Raw genomic sequence first — 23966 nt, forward strand, 5'->3', positions numbered from 1 at the left:
CTGCAGTATGAATCAGGTTTTTATGTATATACTGTATAATGCCTCTGATTTAAATTAAGCTCAGGAACACAGTGATCTTGAAGCTGTGTTGTATTCATTAGAAGAATATTAAATATGCATTAAACAATACTGTACTTGTGAGCTTGTGGTGAATTGGTTTGCATCTCTTTAATCCAAAATGTGGTAAAACAATAGTATATTAAGAACTTGGAGAAAAACAACCCAAGACAGCTGGAGCCCCATTTATCAAGGGGTTTCCAGCTGTGTTTAATTACCTCAGTTGACTTCCTTATTTTCCTCCCCCACACACCTCACAAGTATCGATGCAGTAGTCAATGGTCACAGAAGTGAAACCAGTTACTTCAGACAGAGTTGGCTATGTGAGGAAAACCCAGCATATTTTACTGACCTGAAGTTTTGCCAAATTCATATAACAAGATAGTCTATGATTTCACAGCACACAATGCTCTTTGGTATGGAGATATTATAGTTTTCCTGCATTTGTGTGAAACATTAATTTAGGGGGGATATGCAAGAAAGCATAACTGAATATCAACCTTTTAACTTAAATGGGGAATACGGTAAAGACCTCAGTGGGTGTTTCTACATGTGTATTTGATGCAGAACCAGTTTACTTTTGAGAAAACTACTCACGAGTAAACGTTCCCAGGCAGGCATGTACACATGCAGGGACATGGGAGCAGATTCGTTGCCAGAATTTGGCAAACTGCTCCCACTTCCTGGGGCCCTGGGGCTCCTGCTGCCACCAGGGGGAACTGGATACTTCAGGCACAGCTACCTGCAGCCAGAGGCCATCTTTCTTTAACAGGCAGTCCTGCTCCCTGGCAAGCTGTGTCTCTGGCAATGAGCAGCATGGGGGCAGCATGTGGCAGTTCTCACGCCACAGCCTCTGTCTCCTTGTGCCATGGCTGCTCGAGCCTCTGCCCGCAGCAGCAATGTCCATTGCCCCAAGCTCCTGCTGGCCGTTGTGCTAGCCTGCCATGCCAGCTGCAGGCTGGCCCAAAGCCATCTGGGCCCTACCAACTCCCCCACTTACAGTGACCACCTGCCTGGCTCTACTGTACTGTCCCAGGGCCACCACCACTCCACCACGCCACCCTATGAATGGCTGCCCACCACACAGTAACCACCCCTACCACAGCCCGAAGGGCCTTTACTCCATTGTGCTCCAAATCATCATCAACCACTGCAGCACCTTCACCAATGTGAGTGCCAGCTGGCCAAGCAGTGCCCATGACACCCATGTGTTTTGGAACTCTGCCCTGCCAGCCCTGATGCAGAGCAGAAGCTTTACGCTGGGGTTGCTGGACCTCCAGATGGGCACTGTGATGGTCCTGCCCCTCCTCATCAGGAGCCCACCTATACACTTCTGCCCTTGCTCATGCAGCCCTACACTGGCCAGTGGGAGCCTGCCAGACCCACTTCAACTGGTGGCTGGGCCGGACCCATGCAACGGTGGAGTGTACCTTCAGTTGCCTGAAGGTATGTTAGCACAACCTCACCGTCCACCTTGAGGTCACCAAGGACAACATCCCCCAGGCCACTGTCACAGCCTGAATGCTGCATAACTTCTGCAAGGCCCAGGAGGAGCTCTTCCACAAGGCCTGGGCAGAGGAGGTGCAACAGTTGGAAGACACCTGGCAGCCAGAACACCTGCTGTGGTAGCAGTGACAGCAGTGCCCCTGCCCCCACCAAGGCCCCGGGAGAGCCAGACACCCACCACTGAGGGCCAAGGCACCAGGTGCAAGAGGCACTGGTTGACCACCTTTTCCTGCACTCTGCACTGTAGCCCACTTGGCCAGCTACCCATGGTCCCCCACCCACCCCCAGCACCTCACTCACTGCGGATAGTTCTTAGAAAAAGACTTTATTGCCCTCACAACAAGCAGAATCCCCCCGCTCCCTCTCCAACACCAGAGCCCCTCCACCACCCAACCTATCCACCAACAATAAAACAACCTCTTCCCCATGCAAACTGTTTACAATGTGGTTTGTATGTGTGCCCACCTGGGTTGGGTAGCCATGGGGTGGAGGCATCTAGGAGGCAGACCTCGGGGACAGGCAGCCAGCATCCCAGCCTCTGGCTGTGCCCCCATGGGGATGCACTCCATGGTGAATCCAGCAGGAAGGAGGCTCACCCAGTGGCTATGGCAGCCACTGGTCCCCTAGCTCCCCCTCTGGCTACTGGTGGCCAGGGCCAGCAGAGCCAGAACTGGCCCCTCCTGGCCAGTCTTGGCCCCACTGCAGGTACCTTTGGCTCTGCAGTTGCATGGAGCTGAAGTGAGCAGCAGTGCTGGTTCCAGGTCAGGTGCTGGGTGGCAGGGGACCCAGGGCAGGGGGTGGGGCAGGGGCTTCTGGCTGGTGGAGGTGGCACTGGACCTCCCCCCAGGCCCACAAGAGGGCCTGCTGCTGGGCAGCAGGTGGTTGCCAGGGCCCAAGCAGTGCTAGGGTTGGGGACAGGGCAGCAGATGGCATGGAGGTTATCACTAGGACCAGGATGGTGCTCAGCACCTGGTGATCCTCCTCCATGTCCTACACTGCCCTGGCCATGACCACTCCCTGCTCCCACAGGGCCTCCACGCACTCACACTTCAGGGCCAGGAACTGTGCCCTGAACTCCCAGTCCACCCAGGCAATGTCCTCCACCTACCATGTCTGTGCAACTGCCTGCCAGTCCCCTATGGTTGTCACCAGCTGGTCCAGGAGAAGGTTCCGATCCTAGGTCCTTCTCCTACAGAACTGGCACATCATCAGGATGCCAGCTGTGGGCAGTGGTAACCTTGAAGCCTCATCCTGGCTGCCAACTGCAGCCTTTTCCCCCATGTGCAGCTGTAGGGCCTGCAGAGCCATGAGAAAAAAGCTGTTTGTGAGAGTTTGCAACATTTTTTAGCCAGGCAGGCCTAGGCCCAGGTGGCCACTGGTCAAGCGCCCCATGCCTGTTCGCTCCCAAGGGGCTGGCAGGCCACAGGGTGCTGGTTACAGGAAGCCAGCCTCCCCTGCCCCATTCCCAGGCTGGGACAGGCCAGACTCCTTGAAGCACCAGGCCCTACTACCCCCACTTTTCCTCCTGCAGGCCCACCAGTCTCCTGTGCTGCTACCCAGCCCATGGTACCCAGGTATGGGGCTCCCAGATGACTGGGATCATAGAATCATAGAAGTAGGGTCAAAAGGGACCTTGTAGATCTTCAAGTCCAACCCCCTGCCTGGGCAGGAGGGAAACTGGGCTCAAGTGACCCCAGCCAGGTAGGCATCGAGCCGCTTCTTAAAGACCCCCAGGGTAGGAGCCAGCACCACTTCCCTTGGAAGTTGGTTCCAGATCCTAGCCGCCCTAACTGTGAAGTAGTTCCTAGTAATAGGGATGAAGAGCTGCCTGCACCCCTGCCCTCCCCATGGGAGGCCTCTCTGGGAAGGCACCCCAGGGCCATCCCTACCCTATACCGGTGCTGCGCCCCAAGCATGCCCCTGCTGCACATCTCCTGAGCACTGCACAAGAAGCTGTTTGTGTGGCCCAAGGGGTGCCCAACCCACTATGCCCTGATGATGATGATTACCATGGTGCCCTGGGTGAACCTACACACCTGGCATTGGACCTGGAGCTTCTGTGGTATGGGGGGCAAGCCAAGGTTGCCCTGCAACCTCTGCCACCACCTGGAGAGCTACCTGTGGCTGCACTACATATTCCTGCCCTCCACAGCCAAGGAGGACATTGCTGCCAGCATTGACTCATTTCTCAGTGTGTGAGGCCCATGCCCACCTAGCTGCATGGGCATGGGCTGCTCAGTGCAAAACTTTATTCTTCCCACCTCCCTGCATGCTGTGGAGAGGGGGAACTCAGGGGCCAGGGGAGTGTGGCTGAGCTGGGGCCGGGGACAGGAGCTGTGGTGGGGAGGGGAGGGCCCTCACCCCAGTGTGGGGCTTACCATGTGAGCAGGGCTGGCATGTCTGGTGGTTCCAGCTGGTCTTGGCTGGCAGCAATGCCATGCAACTCCTGGTGGAGTTGTCAGACAGCAGAGCACAGCATGCAAGTGTCTAGCTAGGGTCCTCCCTCCCTCCCTCCCCGGAGAGGAGCTGGCACTGCTGGCAGCTGGCAGTGACATGGCCAGCTGTGCCTCGTGGCTGGGGCTGAGGCTGTGGGGCTGTCAGGGCAGGTGCTGGCCTGGGCTCCCTGAGCTGCTGGTGGAGACTGGGGAGCTCAGTTGCATGGGGTGCTAGCACCCCAAGGGCTCTCCCCTGGTGCTCATGCTGCTGAACTGAGCATGGATGCAACCTGGGTCCCAGGACAAAAGGATGGTGTACAGCTGCTGCATAAAGAGCATGGACTTGCAGGCACTCCCCAACCGACAGCTGTGGTCGGTGATCGTGGCCCACTGTGCCCACAAGGCCTTAACCTTTATACGGCACCACCACACCAACCAGTCATGCCTGCACTCCCGCATCCGGCCTGACAGCCCTGTGTAGTGATGGGCGTTGGTGTGCCCACCCTGTGCAAACTGCTGCTGCACCTTTGCCTAACTCCACAGTGCCACAAGGTTGCCAGTCTCCTCCTGTGACCAGTTGGGGCTCCGGGTAGCAGCATATGGCATCAGCGACAAGGCCATTGGGATTCCTGCAACAGCTCTCCAGGCTTCTGCACAGCTGTCCCTGTGCTTCTGGGCCTGAACAGCTTGAGATATCAAGGCTGGGTTAGGTATTTTCCTTTTTTAAAATAATAAAGTATAACTGCAATAGTCCAAAGCACTTGTATATTACAAATGACACTTTCCATTGTCATACATGCCACAATGGGATAATCAAGGTAATTCTTTCTGAAGTGTAACAGTTGCTCATTTTTCTTAAGTAAAACTCCAGCAAGTTTCTGTAATGATGGATGAACCTCCAGAAACTCAGAGATTGCATATCCATAATCCATATCTGTAAACTCATAAAAGCATATCCATAATCAAAGTCCAATTCTTTAATAGGCAAGTACCTTGTACAAGGAATGCACTGAGCATCAAAGGCATACCTAGGCATTTCTGCACCCAGGATGGCACTGCTGATGGCAACTGGGTTAGCAGTGCTGCAGCTGCTATTTTTACCTCCTCCCACACCCATGCAGGCATACCCAAACTAGTGTTAGTTCAGCTTTCAGTGGTTCAGTGAGGATGCAGCAACATAAGTTTCAGCCATCAAGTAAATGTTTAGGGCAGGCTTGTCCAACATACGGCCTGCAGGCCACCATGTGGTCCTCCAAGCTGTTTTCTGAGGCCCAAGGTGCTGCGACAGGAAATGGGAGTAAACACTGTACTTTCATTTTGGGGGGGTGATATGATACTACTTCCTGTGAGGTCTTTGAATATGGCTCGCTGGCCCACTGGGCGATAAAAAGTTCATGATGTGGCCCCACATTCAAAAAGTTTGGACACCCCTGGTTTAGGGTAAGCTTGTTGAGCCTATGCTACCATGGCTAGACTGCTGTTGGTACCTGATCTAGACAGACTAGAGCTACCCCAGGTATGTTTAGATGTACTGCAATCATGCCTCCCAATTTCAGCATAAAGGGAGGGGCTGATTCTCCAGTGCAAGTAATCATTTTTCCAGAAAGTTCCAGCAGCACCTTGAGCAGGTACATGTCAGAATGTAAAAATACAAACCAATTATACCTGGAGCACAACAGTTACTGATAAGTAACCTTTCTTTTCCTTCTTTCTAACTTGATCCTTGATCTTGCTGCTAGGAGAGAAGGCTATTTATTTTCCACTCCACACCTACTTCTGGCTCATGGGAAAGAAGGGTGCATCTGTTCTTTCCTTGTGGTTGTTGGAAGTAGTGAGGGGGGAATCCTGGAGGCAGAACTTTTCCTTGCTCCTGTGGAGATCATTGAACAAATGTTTGCTCCACATCGGTGCTCAGTGTTTCTACATCATCTGCCTCATGCAAAGACCACTCATGCTCCATGACACTTGTGTTCAGAACTGGTCATTTGTTAGTCTGTGAATTCTGAAATCATATGAGGAGGCCTGCTGCTCAGCTATTGAACGCTTCTGATTTGCACAATGCTTTGAGTAATCTTGAATAGAAAAGAACACACTCTAAAAACTCTAAATGACACTCCCTGAAGAAGAGTGTTTATTCCCAAAAGCTTGCAAAGAACAATTTTTCCAATTATTTAGTTGGTCTAAAAAATGATCACATTTACCCAAAGAACCTTGTCTGCCACACTCTAAAAACACATTATTTTCTCTTCTCCCAGATATTTGTATAGTTAACAGGGTTCTCTACATATGGGATTTGTAAGGAATATTTCAGAGTAAGTGCATCATCAGGTTTTTGTTGTCTGAAGCATTTCAAGGGATTTATTTTTTATTATCTAGAAAACAATTTATTAAAAGGAAAGCTCATGAAAATACATTTCCTGGTGCCAAACCTGACTTGAACAATGACAAAAAGAACACACTAGAAATACTGAGTCATAACCAAAGCAAGTAATTTGTAAATAGAAAAGGTTTAAGTTTATAGTGATAGGGTTGAAAGGATCAGGGCAAGAGAGTGAATATCTTATTTTCATTTTTGCTATTTACATTTTGTGATATTAATTCTGACTACTGATTTCTTTTTATCAGTATTGTGATGTCAGTCAGTCAATCACTAAGTAACCTGATGCACTAAAAGGAATAACATCTTTCAGGTGCTTTTTCCATTGTTGGTTTGCCAATATTGCTATTTACTGTGAAAAGAAATAAATGCAACTCTTCTTTTTTCCACCTTTTTCTTGTATGCTTTCAATCCATAGCTGCCTTTAAATGTCTGCAGGCAAAAAGATAATCGTATCTAGTTGTAAGAAATTCTTTATGGGGGAAAAACTATCTGTAGATTAGGAAATGCACTGGTAAGTGACTTGAATTACAGATCTCATCCCTGCCACACAGAACAAACATACAAACAGTTTAAATCTGAAAATGATTATTGTGTGTCAGCTATTGCTGTTTCTCCATTTTTGTTAATCATCAACGTGTAGATCCATTGAATCTCACTGTAAATGCAGTTTTTATTGTATCAAAAATTCAAAAAACAAACACTGTGGTTGTCTGTACTAAAGTGTACTATGTGCATGTCATAGATCTTTATTTAGAAGCAGGAATTTCTATTAAACTTTAATTACATCCCCGGTGATTTTAAATTAAGGATTGCTTTCCTTACATTTAATTAATTTTTCTTGCAGCTTGTATCATGTGGCTACTTATCAAGAAAAAGACAATTTCTGAATTACAATACCAGTTTGGGAATATTCTTTTCTTCTGCATATAGTCAGAGATGTTTTAGGTTTTTCCACCCTCTAAATACTAAGAGCCATTTTACTCTAGCAGAGGATCTGGTCCACCTATTTTAAGCAATGTCAGCAAAACATTTTATATCATGACTGCCCCATTTGAGTAGATTTTTACTCTGAAAGAATTGTCCCCTCTTCACCACCCCTCCCCCACTCCACAGGCAAACCCTGGGGACTGCATTTGCTGTTTGTCCGCCCCAGCCACACCTCCATGGCTTGCCTGCAGTCAAGCAGGGATGGAGTTAATTCCCCCCTCTGCCCCCTCTATCCCCCAGAACCTCCAGGGGGGTTGTCTGCAGTCTCTGAAGTTTGGGGGGGGATTAATTCCACAGCACGTCCCAGGGGGCAGCGGTGACAGAGGCAAGCTAGACCTCTGAGTGCAGAGCCAAGCGCTGCACTTGTGAGCACAGAGCTAAAACCTGCAGGACCTGACTGAGAGGTGGGAAATGTTGGCAAAGACCTGACAATCATCACACATGTTGGAGATGTAGTTAAGGAAAGTTGCAGACAGCTTCACCAAAGAATGCAGAGAGCTACATACCTAAACAAAGCCTTTCTGAATGCCTGGCTCTAAGGACATACAAAAAACTAGAACTCTTGATTCCAAAATGATACCTTTTATTAGACCAACTGGAAAATGGCAAGAAAATTGTCCTTTTCTGCAAGCTTTTTTACCTCCCTGCCTGCCATCTGACACCTCCAGGGATGGAATTCTACCTGATCAACACATCAAAGAGCTACTCAACACAGCTCACAAAGACACTATCATGGACCCAGAGGGACAGCCTTCCATCTTCAGCTCCCTCTGTGCAAAAATGAAGTTTATTTCCTACCTATGCAGACTTTTTACCATCTTGTACCATCTACACTTTTCCCAGAGCCTGACGAAGGGACTTTGATCCCAAAAGCTTGCAGAAAAGAACAGTTTTCTTACCATTTTCCAGTTGGTCTAATAAAAGGTATAATTTTGGAACCAAGAGTTCTAGTTTTTTGTATGTCTTTTTGTCTCAGACCAACACAGCTACCAAATACACCTCTGGCTCTAAAGAGACATTCTGCCCTCAGGATTAGTAAGACTAATTCTTGTCTTCCTGGTTTACATTTTAAGTTAGACTAAGTTGTGTATACTGTGTTTTATTGGTCTGTATCATAGCTTAGATGAAAATTTTTGCGTGTTCCCTGTTGTATGCTTTGCAAATTGCTGTGTTCAATACATGCTTACTTCAGAGAAAGGACTGTTTCCTCATCCCCCCTCCTCAGTCTGGCAGCAGCTGCCCCTGCCCCTCCAGACTGTTGACTGGCATCCCATGTGTTGTGCTAGCCCTGGCTGGTGCCTGGCCACACCCCCTCTGCTCCAGCAGGGAGGGGTAAGCGCCTTGGAGGGTGTCTCTCTTCCCTCCTCTTTGGCAGTGACTGACAGGCATGCTCTGGCACCCCCCAGGTTCTGGCTTGAGCTACTGCAGGCATGTGGCTGCATTTCCTGGTTTAACAGAGAATGTCTGTCCAGTTATTAATCAGTTTAAGCTGTGTAGTTTAGACTAACCTGCAAAGATTGAATCAATTCAGGCTCAGGCTTTTTGAATGTCTGTCCCTAGCTTATGTGATACCATCCTCTACCTGGCAACAGCATTAAATCACTCTTTCATTTGACCCAGGAAGTATGGTTTCCTTGCTTATCAAAGAATTCACTAAGATAGGAAACTGGATGAGAGTGGAGACAGAGATGATAATGACCATCAGGAGTCTAACTAAAAGATTTGATGGAGGGCATAACTTGTCCTGTTGGTGGAGACTATTGCCCACCAAAGATCATTTGCCTGACCTATCATGTTGACAGTTTCTCCCTTCTCTTTATAACCCTTCATTGGTTCAGTTCTGTTGCATACCATGTAAAAAAGTGTTTTTGAGGGTGGGGGATGGGGGGAAATTTAGCTTGCATTAGCTGCTCTGTGGTGACAGTTTTGTGTATTTACACCTATTCTTTAGTAAGCCACACAGGGCAGGAAAATATAAAAAGATACTTTGAAACAGCTGATGCATGCCTTTAATATCCCCACCCTAATACACACCACCTTTTACTCATATATATATATATATATGTTCAGCTGCCCATAATCTGTGGCATACAAAGAAAAAGTTTCAGCGGGAGGGATTGCAAAAGCTCAAAATATCCTACAACCTGTTTGTTGAAGCACACGTTGAACATAGGCAATATGAATGCATGTACCTTCTCAGGCAGAGACTGGGTTTGAACTTAGGTATCTTACCTCAAGGATTAGTGGTCCAACTGACCGTACCATTGGTTCTTAGGAGACTGCTACCTTTACCATCTCCTGCTATGATTTTTGAGAGACCCAAACCAATATGCATTCTCAGACTTAGCCTATCAGATATGTAGGAGCATGCATGGTGTATAAACTCCAATGGGCCTTAGGCATGAGTTAAGTGCCTACATCCTCAAAACTGTCCTAACTTAGGTGGTTCTGGGCCTCATCAAAATAAGCTGTTTAACACTATAGGGGATTTTACTGGTAGAAATTTAAGTATATAGTGGCTGGTATGTGGTGCTAAATGTGCAGTACTAAGTATGTAGTGATTGAGCAGGGGTGCTGAGGAGGATTTAAATCCTGGATTTATGGCACCCAAGTCCTTTTGTAGGTTTAGATCCAAGTCTTTCTCTGGCACAGAATAACAACACTTCCCTACTTCACGGATGGGGGAGGGTGTTGCACGGATGAAAACATTAAATCATTATAAAGTGCCCACATACTGTAATGATGGGGCCCTACAAATGCCTCACAAAATATAAATGGATGTGCTTAAGAAGTAATTTTGGAATAAATACTTATTCAATTGTTAGGGAACCTTCAGTCATAGGTAGGGGCCTTGTTGTCCCCACCTTGTTCATTTAAAAAAATGTAGCCTCAGACATTAGTACTGCAGATGACTTGATACCCAGAAATAAGGGTAGGGGAGACAGGACTATCCTTCTACTAAACAAACACACAGCTTCTGTTGTTTTTCACTTGGACTGTGCTTTGATCTGAAAACAGCCTCATGGGGTGTAAGCAGTCTGGAAGAAACTGAAAATAACTGCCATCAAGATTTATTTACATTTACAGCTTTGTAGCCGGTATTTTAATAATGCTGTTTATCAAACACATAATACACTAAATGGATTGTTGAAGACAATTAAAGCAATTTGGCTTGCTAAAATACAGGGGGATGTGAATCCTCCAGAATTGCCATTTTCATATACAGGATATCACCCATAAAAATCAATAAGACTATTTTTTTTTCAATTTCATGTTATAATGGCAATGCAACCTTAGTGAAGGCATTTCCTAAGGATTAATGAGTAGCTGTCTCAGGGGTATGCTTTCCTCATTGGATTTCCATTAAAGAACACTTCTGATGTACAGTACTGTATGGTATTCCAGTATCACTGTGTTTGGAAACTTGGATATCTAGCCAGATCCAACTTTTATTTGTGGTACATAGGTATCATAGAATTATAGAAAATTAGGATTGGACAGGACCTCAGGAGGTCATTTAGTACAACCCCCCTGCTCAAAACAGGAACATTCCCAACAGGGGCAACACATAGGGAGTGCACCGGTGCACCCCCTGTCTGGCCACACTCCCTGTTTAGCCGGTGGGCAGGGGGACAGGCAGGAGCACCAGTGCCCCCACTGTGAGTGCCAGCCAGGGAGCGGGGCCACCAGGAAAAGCTTCCGGCCACTTTTACCCGCTTCCAGCTGCTTTTACGGCCGTGGGGGGACCCCCCCCCCCCCGTCACTGACTGGTGTCAGGATGGGCACCTGCCCCCCCACAACTCAGGAGGCACCAGACACCCATGATTCCTAATTAAATCATCCCAGCCAAAGCTTTGTCTAGCTGGGCCTTAAAAACATCCAAGGATGGCGTTTCCAAAACCTCTCTGGGTAACCTGTTCCAGTGCTTTACTACCCTCCTAGTGAGAGAGGTTTTCCTAATATCTAACCTAAACTTCCCTTGTTGCAAATTGAAATCATTGCTCCTTGTTGTCATCTGCCACCACTAAGAACAGTCTAGCTCCATCCTCTTTCGAACCACTCTTCAGATAGTTGAAGACTGCTATTAAATCCCCTCTTAGTCTTCTCTTTTCCAAACTAAATAAGCCCAGTTCCCTCAGCCTCTCCACAGAAGTCATGTGCCCCAGCCCTCTAACCATTTTGTCACCCTTCACTGGACTTCCTCCTATTTGTCCACATCCTTTCTGTAGCGGGAGGCCCAAAACTGGACACAATGCTCCACATATAGCCTCACCAGTGCAAATAGAAGGGAAGAATCACTTCTCTTGATCTGCTGGCAGTGCTCCTACTAATGCAGTCCTGTATGCCATTATCTTTCTTCACAACACAGGCACACTGTTGGCTCATATTCAGCTTATTGTCTACTATAACCCATAGGTCCTTTTCTGCAGAGCTGCTGCTTAGCCAGTCAGTCCTCAGCCTGTACTGATTCATGGGATTGTTCCATCCTAAGTAAAGGACTTCACATTTGTCCTTATTGAACCTCGTGGCCAGATCCAGACATGCAGACATGTGCAGTTTGTGGTGCCACAAACCACACATGTCGCATGCTAAACTGTGCCCTGCACTGATAATTTGCAACACTGGGGCAAAAAAAACCTTTAAAAAAGTGGTGCAAAGCATGTTAAAATGCAGTGCGCCAGGATAATGCAGTGCACAGAGATGGGGGAACAGGAAACCCAGGGCTGCCTGTTGCCTTGGCTCTGCATGCTGTGGACCCCCCACACTGACCACCCTGCGCCCTAGCCAGCCAGGGAGTGGAATGTGCTCCACGGGTCTGTGGCTGGCTGGGGTGCAGTGTGCCTCAAGACAAGGAGTCGACATGCCTCCATGTTGAGGCATTTGGAGCCAAGGGAGCAGCCAGTCCAGAGCTGCATGTTCCCCCATCTCAAGGCACACTGCGCCCCAGTCAGCCAGGGAGTTCAGAATCTTACACCAAGTTCAAAATCTGACAAAAATATTCTTATGTATCATTGGTATTAGATTTAAGTAAAGATATTCTGTGGTCAAATTTGCTTAACAGAGATGAGAGTCTAGTTTATTGTGTAGTAGAGCAGTACAATAAAAAGAAGCTAAGCACACATTTTTATTTTTATTTTTTCTCTGTTGTCCTGAAATTGCATGAATTATTTTCCTGGAGGCAGATTTTTCAGCTACTGTAAACTGCCATAACCCTTTCTGATTTCAGTTGAAATCTATCAAAAGTCCAGGGCCATGACGATTTATACCAGCTGAGAACAGTGCTCTCGATTTTTATTTATCTTGTTAACATTTTATAAGGTGAAGCAGATGACAAGAAAGCTGAATGCTGAGGTAGCTAAAAAACAATAATTGAAATTAGAATGAAACTGGTTTTATTTAAATGTTCTTTAAAATGCCTTTACCCAACAATTATATTATCTTACACTTTTATGGTTAAACGTATTAAGAACTAACCTTCATTAATATATGACCTTCATTAAAAATATACTGCTTATAACTGAGCACTATTATTAGTTTGGACTTGATCCTCTTCACACTATAGTGTCTCACAAAGCTCTAATGGACTTTAAAAAGAGCAGAATCAAGCCTTTTACCAATATCACAACAGACGCTTTTAAACCATAAGCAGGGATACAGTCCCCTAAAACACACATAACATCAGAAAATTACATGATGTGATTAATGATCACAAATATACATCATGAAGTCAAAAGAGAAAATAAATTAAAGATGAAATGATCACTGTTTCCTATTTTTCTTTTAATAAAAAGTTAGATACTAAGCTGTATTTATTGTACCTCCATACATGTCATTAAAACTCCACCAGAGGAAGGTTTTAACGTGCACGCAGATGAATAGTTCAATAACTTAATGTAATGAAGGCTAGTTTGAACTGACGTCCTCAATGTCATTCATACTTTTTATAAAATATATCCCTCACAGTACTGATTTGCTTGTACTTAATATCTAAAGGTATCAGCACAGCACAATTAAGGATTTTAAAGAAATAAGTGTAAATTATTTGCAAACTCTTTAGCTAAATTTAGTATTATCAGTATTGTTTAAATACTGCCTTTCTGGCCTTTGCTATCTCCTCTCATGCAATCCAAACATTATAAATCCTTGCTGGTTCAATGTTTTCCAGGCTGACTGGATAGAGCTAGATACCAAAGTCTTTATAAGGGCCCAAGGTTGCTATGAGGATCCACCAATGTTCCTCCGTCTTGTCCATCTCAAGTGGTAAGATGGTACTTCAGCCCTCAATTTTCAGAGCTACCAAAAAAAGGAGAAAATCCACTTTCAGTTGGAATTTAATGAAAATTTGGTACTTAACTCAGTTAAGTGCCTTAACTAATGTTGGAATTTGTAGTCTTGCCCATTTTGTTCTTGGTCCCCTGCTGAGCTTCAAAAAATATAGCTGTTAGCCACATGCTGTTCATAGTGGACACAATGACTGAAACTAACCAAAATTGATTATTCTTTGACATCTTTTCTCCTTTAAGAGGAGAATATTAACACTTCTACCTGGATACAGTACAGCTGTCATAGACCTCCCTGTGTATCATCTATATGTCTGAAGGCAGTATAAAAAACTCAGTATTTGTAATAGATCTTTTTAAGTGCATAGAAAAATAAGGTTATTAACTACAGTACCTATCATTAAGTGAGCTTCATTAAGAATTAGTTCAAACACAGCTAAATTATATATTTCATTATTTGTCTTGCAAAATGCTTTGTACGAAACTGGCAAGGATATAGCACACGATTTTAAAACATAACTTGGCTGACTGTACTTGGGGCACTAAGTGTCTGTCCATTTGTTGGGCTTTTAACAAACTGCTGGTGTTTGCTGGAGTTTTAACCCAGCCAGTATTTGCAGGATCATATATAAGAGGGGAAAACCCTCACTGAAAATTGAGAAAAAACAATCCGTTTTGGAATGTAAGAACAAGTCAACACAGCCACTCTTGTCACCTGTGCTTGTGTGATGACTCTACAGCTTTTGACAGATTAGTCTTGATAATCTCTTCTTTCACTAACTTTATCTTATTTTTGTAAAATAAATGGCTAAATGTATTGTCATCTGTTACCAGGTGAATAAATTGCTAATATTCAGTAAAAGTGTTCGCTCTTCAAACGTCAAGAATATTTCGATACAATATTTAAACAGCTGGAACAGAAGTAGATTTACATGACAGTGGCAATTTGTGTTCAGTACTTGTACAATATGTGCATTTAAAAGAAGTTGGAGACAACCTAGTAGTTCAAATGAGAAACCACTGAATGTTGTGAAATGAAGAAAGTAGGAGTGATATACTCTGTTTAAATATCTGTCTGTCTTTTCTCTGACAGGTTGATAATGTATGGCTTTGTGAAGGCCATGATACACATTGGCCAGTTAAAAGGAGGAGACTTTCACTTCACAGATTGTTTGTTTTTTGGCTCACTGATGTCTGCTACAGATCCAGGTAATTGTTTAAAACAGATGATATTTTTTGTTTTCATCTTTTGACCACAAGACTGTCAGGTGAAGACAAGAATGTAATGTTTGCACCTGCCATAAAGATTCTCACAGCCTCTGCTCTTCCTGTTTTTACTCCGATAGCTGTTAACTATCTGATGTTTGGGTAACCATACATGTTATGTCAGAAAGATATTTTTGCTATCTGCAAAGATCCTTCTGTTATTTGTTTTAGTAACTGGTTTAACTGTGCTAATTTAGTTCACAAACTTCAGGTGCTAGAAGTGAAATGATGCTAACATTCAAAAAAATCTTAAGAATGTCTACCAGTGTCGTCCTTCCTGGTTTAAGTTAAACCAGAGTCCATCAGCATCCTGGCATGCTCTCTGGGGTAGGCTGGGATGGGCTCTCTGCTCCAGTGGAGGAGGGCTGATCCACCCCTGTGCTCCCCAGCCAGAGGAGGGACAGGCAGGGGCAGGGGCCTGGCCAGACACTGGCCCTGGAAGAGAGCAGGGAAGAGGTTTATTCCCCTCCTCCCTCCCCTGTCCCACCAACACAGACCTGCATTTCTCCGCTAGCTGCTTCAGTGGTGGGGGTGTGGCCAGGCCCCAACAGTATTGTGGAATCAGCTGGCTAGGGAGGGGGCTTAATTCCCTGCTCCCTGTACCACTGGCACAAATCCAAGCCAGGGTCCGCCAGGTGCTCCCTCCTTGATGCTGCAGCAGTAAGGGTGGAGGCATGGCCAGACACTGGCCAACATGGCCCCCTGAGGCAGAGGGGGCAGGGAGGGGGTTATTCCCCCCTCTGCCCCCTTGGAACCACAGTGGAATCTGCCCGCCCCAACTGCTGCTGCCAATCGCTCCCTGCATGGGGTGAGAAGTGGGATAAGCCCCCTCCTTCCCCCTCCACCAGACGCCGGAAGGATGGGAGAATAACCCACTTGCCTGCCCGCTCACCTAAGGGGCTCTGCCAGCCAGCCCCTAGCTGCGCTCCCACCCTGCTGCTGGTGCGGTGAGGGGGCGGCAACTGTGATGGGGGCAGCAACCCCTGTAATGGTGTCTGGGGAGTGGAGTCTCTTCCTGGCAGGGGGCCATGAGAGGGGGTTCAAAGCTGCTGTGGACTGTGTGGGGAAAGAGGCAGCACTGGGGCTCGGAGGGCACCATAGCCCCCCCAAAAGCCCCAGTGCTGCCACTACTCACCCTGTGCAGTCTGTGGCAGATCTGACCACCCCACAGTGCAGCCCTGTGCTGGGAAGCAGCTTGTGCTATGGGACACCATGAGAAGGGCTGCAGCCGCCATCATGATTGCTCCCCTATTGCTGCTCCAGTGGCAGGGCAGGGGCATGGCCAAGAGCCACTCGCCCCACACAGGAAGTGATTGGCAGCTGTGGTGGGGGTCGGGGTGGGCAGACCCCACTGCAGTCCCCTGGGGGCAGATCGGGGGAAAAACCACCTTCCCTGCAGACTGTACAGGGCAAGCGGTGGCACTGGGGGTGGGCTTGGGGGGCTATGACGTCCTCAGAGCCCCGGTGTCGGGGCTTGCCCCATGCAGTTTGCAGCAGCTCTGAATCCCTGCTCACAGTTCCCCTGCTGGGAAGAGGCTCCGCTCCCTGGGCACCATGACAGGGGGTGCTGCCCCTGTCATAGTCGCTGCCCCCTCACTGCTCCAGCAGCAGGGCGAAGGCACAGCTAGGGGCTGGCCAGCAGGTCCCCTTAGGCCAGGGAGCAGGGAGAGGGGTTATTCCCCCTCCCTACAGTGTCTGGTGGAGGGGACAGGAAGGGGCTGCTCCCGCCACTCCCCCCATGCAGGGAGCAATTTGTGGTGACAGCAGTTGAGGTGGGCAGACCCTACTGCAGACTCCCAGGGGCAGAGTAGAAATAAGCTCCCTCCCTATCCCATCTGCCTCAGAAGGCCAAGCCAGTCAGCATCTGGCCATGCCCCCACCATAGCAGCAGTGAGGGGGGAGCGCCAGGCAGACTCCAGCTCAGGTCTGTGCTGGTGGGACAGGTAGGGGGGAATTAAATCTACTCCTTGGCCAGTTCACTCCAGGCTACTGCCAGGCCTGGCCATGCCCGCCTCTCCCTCCCTCCCTCCCTCCCTCCCTCCCCGCCATGCCTGCACAGCTTCCCTGCAGCCACAGGCACACTCTAGTGCCCCCTGGCTCCTGGCCTGAGTGGCTGCAGACACGTGCCTGCTTTTCCTCAGTCCAGAGGGAATGTCCATTTTCTTGCAAATCGGTTCAATCTAGGAAAGTTAGACTAACCTGTAAAGATTGAATCAATTCAGACTCTAGCTTTTTGAATGTCTGTCCTTAGCCACTAAGGTTTAAGGAAGAAAATGGAAAACTAAGTACTTCTGCTCCAGGGAAGCATGGCCAAATTTTGCCAAAGTGTAAGTAGACACAAATACAGATGAATTTGGCCTGTGGTATTTGATGTAAGACATTTGTTATTGTTCTGGTAAATAATGATGACAACACTGATTTAGTGCAATCCAATTTAACCAGAGTTTAGACCACATTCTGCCCTTCATTTGTATTATAATAAGGAGCAGGTTCTACTTAGGATATATGTGCAGAAGCCTAAGTTTATGCACCCAGGGATCTGCCTATGTGTTGACTTGATGGCCTTGGGCATCACCCCCACCTCCTACACACAACTGTATCCTCCTCCCACACCCTGCCCCCACACATACCCACACCCTCCAACAAATCCCACACCCTCCCCCACACGGCCCCGCACTCACCCACACACACCCACTTACACCCTCCCCCAAAAATCCCCAAACACATACCCCATACATACACCCACACCCCCCACACAGCCCCCATACACACCCACACCCTCCCCCACACACAACCCCCCACATCCCACACATATCCTTCATACACACAGCCACAGCCCCCACCAATCCCCCACACACCCACATCCACCCAGACACACACCCGACACATACACCCACACCCTCTACAAACCCCACACACACAGCCACACATACACACACATACAACCACCACCCCCGCACCCCCACACACAATATACAAGAGTAGACTTTATTTTGAGCTGTTATGCAGTTACCTTGATATACTAAACAAATGCACATAAATCAGGACGAAAATATATTTTGAAATAAAATTAAAATAGGTTATAGTAGATGTTTGATTTTTAGCACATGGTTTGGCTTTTTTCCAGTTCCAAGATGGCAAACTCTCCTCCCACCCCTATCCCAAAAGGAGTTCTTCCAGGGGCAAGGTGAGGGACTTTCAGTGGCAAAGGTCAGAGGTTAGGGGTGGGATTTCCAGTCCTAAGATGGCAACCAGGGGTGTGACTCCTGTCAGAGGGTGGGGCTACCGTTGTGGCCCTCAACAGCTCACCAAAAATCTCATTAAGAGGTCCTCCAGCCAAAATAATTGCCCACCGCTGTTGTATGGTCTCACTCTTCCACTAACTAAATTGCCTATTCTGATGAACTTCTTTAGCCTTATAATGGGTCCTGTTAACATCTTTTCACTCCTACCTCACAGCCTGCTTTGAATTTCGAGTCTTTTCTCTGATATTTAGTTCAGTCTGTGCCTGCTTCTTTTCAAACTTGAAGAAAGGTACTTGATACCCAAAAGCTGATGTCCAACAGCACTCCCAACTATTTAGTTCATCTAATGAAAGATGTCACAAAACATCATCACCTCTCATTGACAGTTTTGACATGAGTGCAGAAAAAAGACATACATGATTCAGAGGCTGAAGATGATTTACAATGAGACACTTTAAGAAGCTCAATCTGTTTTACTGTAAGAACTTGAATCTAAGATGAATCTGAATTTAACATGCCCCCCCCCCCCCAGTAATTAGATTCTATACATGGAAAATTACAACAAATTTATACATTTTCTAACTATTGTGTGGGGTGTCTTTAATTCATCTTTCCCAACACTGCACAGGGGGGCGGGGGGGGCAAGTGGTATGGAGAGGTCAAGCAGCTTGCCCCATGCTTGTGCCATCGCTGATCCCTGACTGTCCACCCAAACCGTCTGCTCTTCCGCTTTTCCCCCAGGATTTGCTCCACACCAGCAGGCTCCATCCCCATTCTAGCTTAAGCTCAATCCTTATAGCAGCTATGTGAGCTGCGTGCCACTACTGTGGGACCAGGCTGGGACTGTGCTCAGTGCCCCAAGCTGCACCATGCAAAGTGCCTGCTATTATATTGTATAAGCATTGTATTGATTATGGTGTATACGCATCATCATAGGGAGGAGAGATATGGCAGCAGAATGATCTTAGGCATCTCTCTACAGTTCTAGACATAAGTTGGAGTCTTGCTGTAGACCAGTGGCCATTCCCAGTCAACTTAGTTGTAAATGGAACTTGACCATTCAGGCTGAGGAGTAAAAGTTGGGCAGGCATAAAACTACCTTCCTTATGTACTGCTGGCTACAGAAGCTAGCATGCTTTGACCACACTAGTCCAAAACCTAGTCTACCTAGGTTTGGGGAGACTTTGATCTTCATAAGAAAAATACCTGATTCTAAAGTGATCTTTAATTTAGTGGTAAAAAATGAAACAGGAAGCAACAGCTGAAAGCTAGTAGAAATGACATACAGGAAACCCTCGTTATTCACGGATTCAGCATTCACGGTTTCAAATATTCACGAATACTGAACCTGCATTTTAAATATACTTTAAACACTTATCAGAGCTCCTTGGGAGCTCTGCGCTTGCTGCTGCTAGACTCCCACCATTGCTGCTGGGCTCCCACCATTGCTGCTGCGCTCCCGCTGTCACTGCTGCGCTCCTGCCGTCACCACCGGAGCCATGTCATCCCTCCCCACCTGCCAGAATTCACAGATTTTGCCATTCACGGGGATTGCGGGAACATATCCCCCACGAATGTTGCCTGTACATTCTTAAGTAAGGATAATTAACCACTGAAAGAAACTACAGAGGGAAGTGGTAGATCAAATCATGATTTCTTGTCTTTCTAGAGGTTGTATCTCATCTGAATATAAACTATTGGGGATCAAGACAGAGAAAACTGGAAGAAAATTAAGGAACCCTGATACACAGAAGGTGCATCTACACAAGATGCTAACTGCACAGTAGCCTAATAACATTGCACAATAGCATACCGGGCAAAACCCAGGCCAATACGCTAATGCACAGTAGTATTAGGCTACCGCACAGTTAGTGTCTATAAAAACCCACGTGCCAGTGCTACTGTGCAGTAATACCAGTTACTGTGCCTTGATTTAGCACTTGGTTATCCAAGTACTAAACTTAATGCACAGTAACTACGGCACATTAATAAATGTGTAGACACACTCACAAGGCCATACTTTAAACTACTATGAACAATAAACTGCTAACATCTGGCAGACAAAGAACTGCTCCAATGACTTATTCAGATAATAATTCTGAACAAGGTCTATATATAAGAAAATCACAGACTGCTTATGACAATTTACAAATAAAAAAAGATAAATTCACAACCTAAAATATTAATTTTGTATTATTTGCTTGGAGATTTGTACTTGGTAATGGTCACAAAGCTCTAGGGTCTTTATAAAAACAGTTGCATTTCTATATTCGCAAGAGGCCCAGCTTGTCAAAAGAACAGAATAAAACAAGGCATTTAAGGAGTGGAGGAAATGGACATACAGTAAAAACATTTAAAATAATTTAGTGAGTAAGATAACTGCATTGGTCTTGTACGATCAAATAATGCCATGTTCCTTCAACCTTGGAAGGACAGCTAGGCAATACTGCCCAATATGACCTTTATTGTTCTTTCCTTGGATACCTTTGCAGACCCAACCAGTTGATTTGTTACAAGGGATGTAGAACATACAGCATTTTATGATGCGAGTGATGTTCTTTTAGTGTTACCAACCCAGGGAAGTTTACAGCTTCTTTGTGAGACTTATTAAAGAATCTCTACAATTCACAGGCAATAAAATAAATTGATATTGTTCTCCCAGGTTTTCTCTCAGATATGTCCTGCTCTTTAAATGGAATCTCAAATTCTTACCAAAGGGAATCAAGGATCTAGGCATAGGGCTAAATGGAGGCTCACAAAACATGGCAAGAGACAGTTTCTGGTCACTAAACCAGTCACTAAAAAGCTACTTGATGAACTGGAGCAAATCATTCCTCTTGTTCTGGGATGGAATCCAAACACCTCGTGTACTGTCACTTTTTTGAACAGTTAGGAAGGTTTATAAGATTGAACACATGGTCAGAACCTTCCTATGGAAAGGGAAAGAACAAAGAGGTTTTTAAAAAAAGAGATAAATAAAATGTCTGTGAAACTAAAGGTTGGTTATGGCTTTCAAAATCAACATTTTCACAATCAATTTGTTTTCTCCTCTCCAAGTTGCACCAGTTAGCAAGCTGGCTAAACCAGGGGTCTAATTGCAGGCCAGATCTGGTCCACAAAGCTGTTGTCTGGTCCACAAGAGTCACAAAGTATCCAGAAATTCAGGGGCAGGGGACTGTCCCTGAATTTGCCAGTATGGAAATAAGTTGGAGATGCCTGTCAGCAGTGACAACTACATTTAGCCCTGTCATATTGCCACCACTTATCCCATTGTTGCCACTACATCTGGAATCAGCCCACGAGGGCAGGTGAATTTGACGCTCTTGGGTTAAGCCAATAACCATGTACTGTAATAGGAAAGTATAAAGAGAATACACCGCTGGCTGGACTGACAGGGCACTCAGGTGGGAGAGGAGAGTCCTAGGTTCTGAACCATTCTCCCTGAATTGTTTATGCATTTTACTTTAAAAAAAATAATTGGATAAAATAACAAATATTGCTGAGACCAGGGGCCAGACACCAACACCCCTCAGCTAGGGGAAATGCTCAACTGGTAGGCTTTAGTGTCAGGTGAGATTACACATTTGAGTAAGCAGATGCTAATTCTAAGCAATGTTAGTCTCTATTAAAATTAACAAGTGCTAGTGATCAGCACACATTCAGGGTTACTACCCTCTCTGATGTGTACTGCATAAATCTGCTGCTACAGGGCTGGTGAGCTGGGGGGGTAGCTAGGGGCTACAAGTTTGCTCCATGCCTGCCCTGCTCACCAGCTCTCTAGGCACAATATAGGCTAGGGAGAAGGGGAGGAGGACCCCGCTTCTGCCACTTGAATCACTCCCCCTGGCTCCCAATTGACCCCTCCACCCAAGAGGAGCAGCAGCAGCAGCAGCTGGGGGGTGATATTCCCCCTGCCTGCCTGCTCCCAGACTTCCTATAGCCCCCACTGCCCCCATATACCTGAGTCCAACCCCCACCAGGTGCCACAGCTACCTGTGAGTTCCTTGCCCCAACCCACCCCCTCCCTTCTGCTCCTTCTTCAGGTCAATGTAGGCTGGAGCTGGCAATACAGGGTCAGTGTGGGCTGCAGGGATCCCAAGAGTGGGCAGGGAGGAAAAATCCCTTCCCCTCCGCTGCCAGCATCTCTGTTGCTCCTGGGCTGATCGTGAGGGCAGGGCAGTGATCCAGGGGTGGAAGTGCTGATGGGACCAGAGTGGGCAATTGGGGTTGCAGGAGAGTGATATGGGGGTGGCAGGAGTGAGTTCCAGGTCAGGGGCAATTTGGGGCGGGGGAAGCAGCCTGGCAGCTCCCCACCCATCCAATCCCCCCATCCTCTGACCTTCTCCTTCTCCTCCCTCCAACACTGTCCCTTCTCATCCCTTCCCCTTGGCTTCCCTGCCCCCCTTCACCCCTTTTCTCTCCTCGCCACTCAGCCCATTCTACAAATTGGTGATTTTATTTCAGGTAGACACCAGAAGTTAACTTAGTTCAAACGGGGTAACACAGCTCAAAGATAAATCTCGCTCAAAGTGATGTAACTTTAAGATGCCTAGAGGACACTTAGCACTTGTTAATGAACCTTAATGTGTGATCATTCCAATTTTATGTACTCTTAACATGATCTATTTGTAATGTGTAGTCTCACCCTGGCACTCTTTCTACTCTCTTCCTGATCCTATGATTCTTGCATGTATTTCAACACAGTAGAACAGGAGTGATGGAGAGGGTGCTCATACCAGTCAGAATTATCACTATGTGCTTAAAGTATATTCCCAAGAGGAGAAAGGCCTGGCTTTGGAGCTATCCAGGCTAAGTGAGGCCTATAACTCCTGTCTCCTACTTTCTGGGCAAGTGTTCTAAGCACTCTGCTGTTTATAAAAAGTGGGCATTATCTCCCTTTCATAGCTCCATTTTGAAAGAAAATAGTTAGTCCTCCTCTGTTATTTCAAAGAAAAGTTGTGGATGGTTATACTTGAGAGATGATTCCAGGCTCTGAATCTTGAGTGGAGAGAGGGGCCTCAAGCACCAGAGTCCTGGAGATGCCTATGCTCAGTGTTTCCTATTAACTAGATCGGGACGCATTTTATTTGGCTTCTGAGGTGCTTAACTCTCCCCATGCACTGTATGGGACTAAATTTGGGATTCTATGATGAGGAGGAGGAGCCTGAAAATTAAGTCTTGTGGCCTAATCTGTAGATGCTCTATCTTCTCTTTTTGGAGCTGGCCCAAGACCACCATTTTCCTGTTTGAAACAATGCAAAAACCAACAGAGCAGCTTTGTTCCCTTTGCTGGGAGAAACAGAAAATGGCAAGGATTGTAACTCTCAGAGATTTATATCAGTCTTCATCAGTTATCCTTGCATTTCTGAAAGTCGGTTTTAATGCAGGAAGCACACAACAGCCAATGCAGCATATAGCATATAATTTCACTCCTAATTACATTGAAGTGGAGTGAAATTTCACTCCTATTTACATTAAAGTGCCTGGAGGGATGTGGGCAGTGGGGTCCCCCAGGGCTCGGTCCTCAGACCTGTGCTGTTCAACATCTTCATCAGTGATTTGATGAACCTGTTCAGCCTCCACAAGAGAAGGCTGAGGAGGGATCTAGTGGCCTGTTACAAACTAGTCAGAGGGGACCAGCAGGTATTGGGGGAGTCCCTGTTCCCCCGAGCACTCCCAGGAGTAACTAGAAATAAGGGTCACAAGCTGGCAGAGGGTAGATTCAGACTAGATATCAGGAGGTGCTACTTCACTGTCGGGGCAGCTAGGACCTGGAAACAAATTCCAAGAGAAGTGGTGCTGGCTCCTA

The 23966-nt window shown here is 46.6% G+C and overlaps 1 protein-coding gene across 1 annotated transcript in view; it reads left to right on the forward strand.

The window, feature by feature from the left end:
* The window catches only part of SLC9A9 (solute carrier family 9 member A9), a 413235-nt gene that overhangs the window by 69997 nt on the left and 319272 nt on the right, over positions 1-23966 (forward strand). Inside the window, exon 5 of the mRNA XM_025208443.1 lies at positions 14740-14855. Coding sequence (XP_025064228.1) covers positions 14740-14855 — 116 coding nt within the window. The remainder of the gene's footprint in view (positions 1-14739; positions 14856-23966) is intronic.

This window comes from Alligator sinensis, unplaced genomic scaffold (genome assembly GCF_000455745.1).
Source record: "Alligator sinensis unplaced genomic scaffold, ASM45574v1 scaffold846_1, whole genome shotgun sequence".
NCBI lineage: Eukaryota > Metazoa > Chordata > Crocodylia > Alligatoridae > Alligator > Alligator sinensis.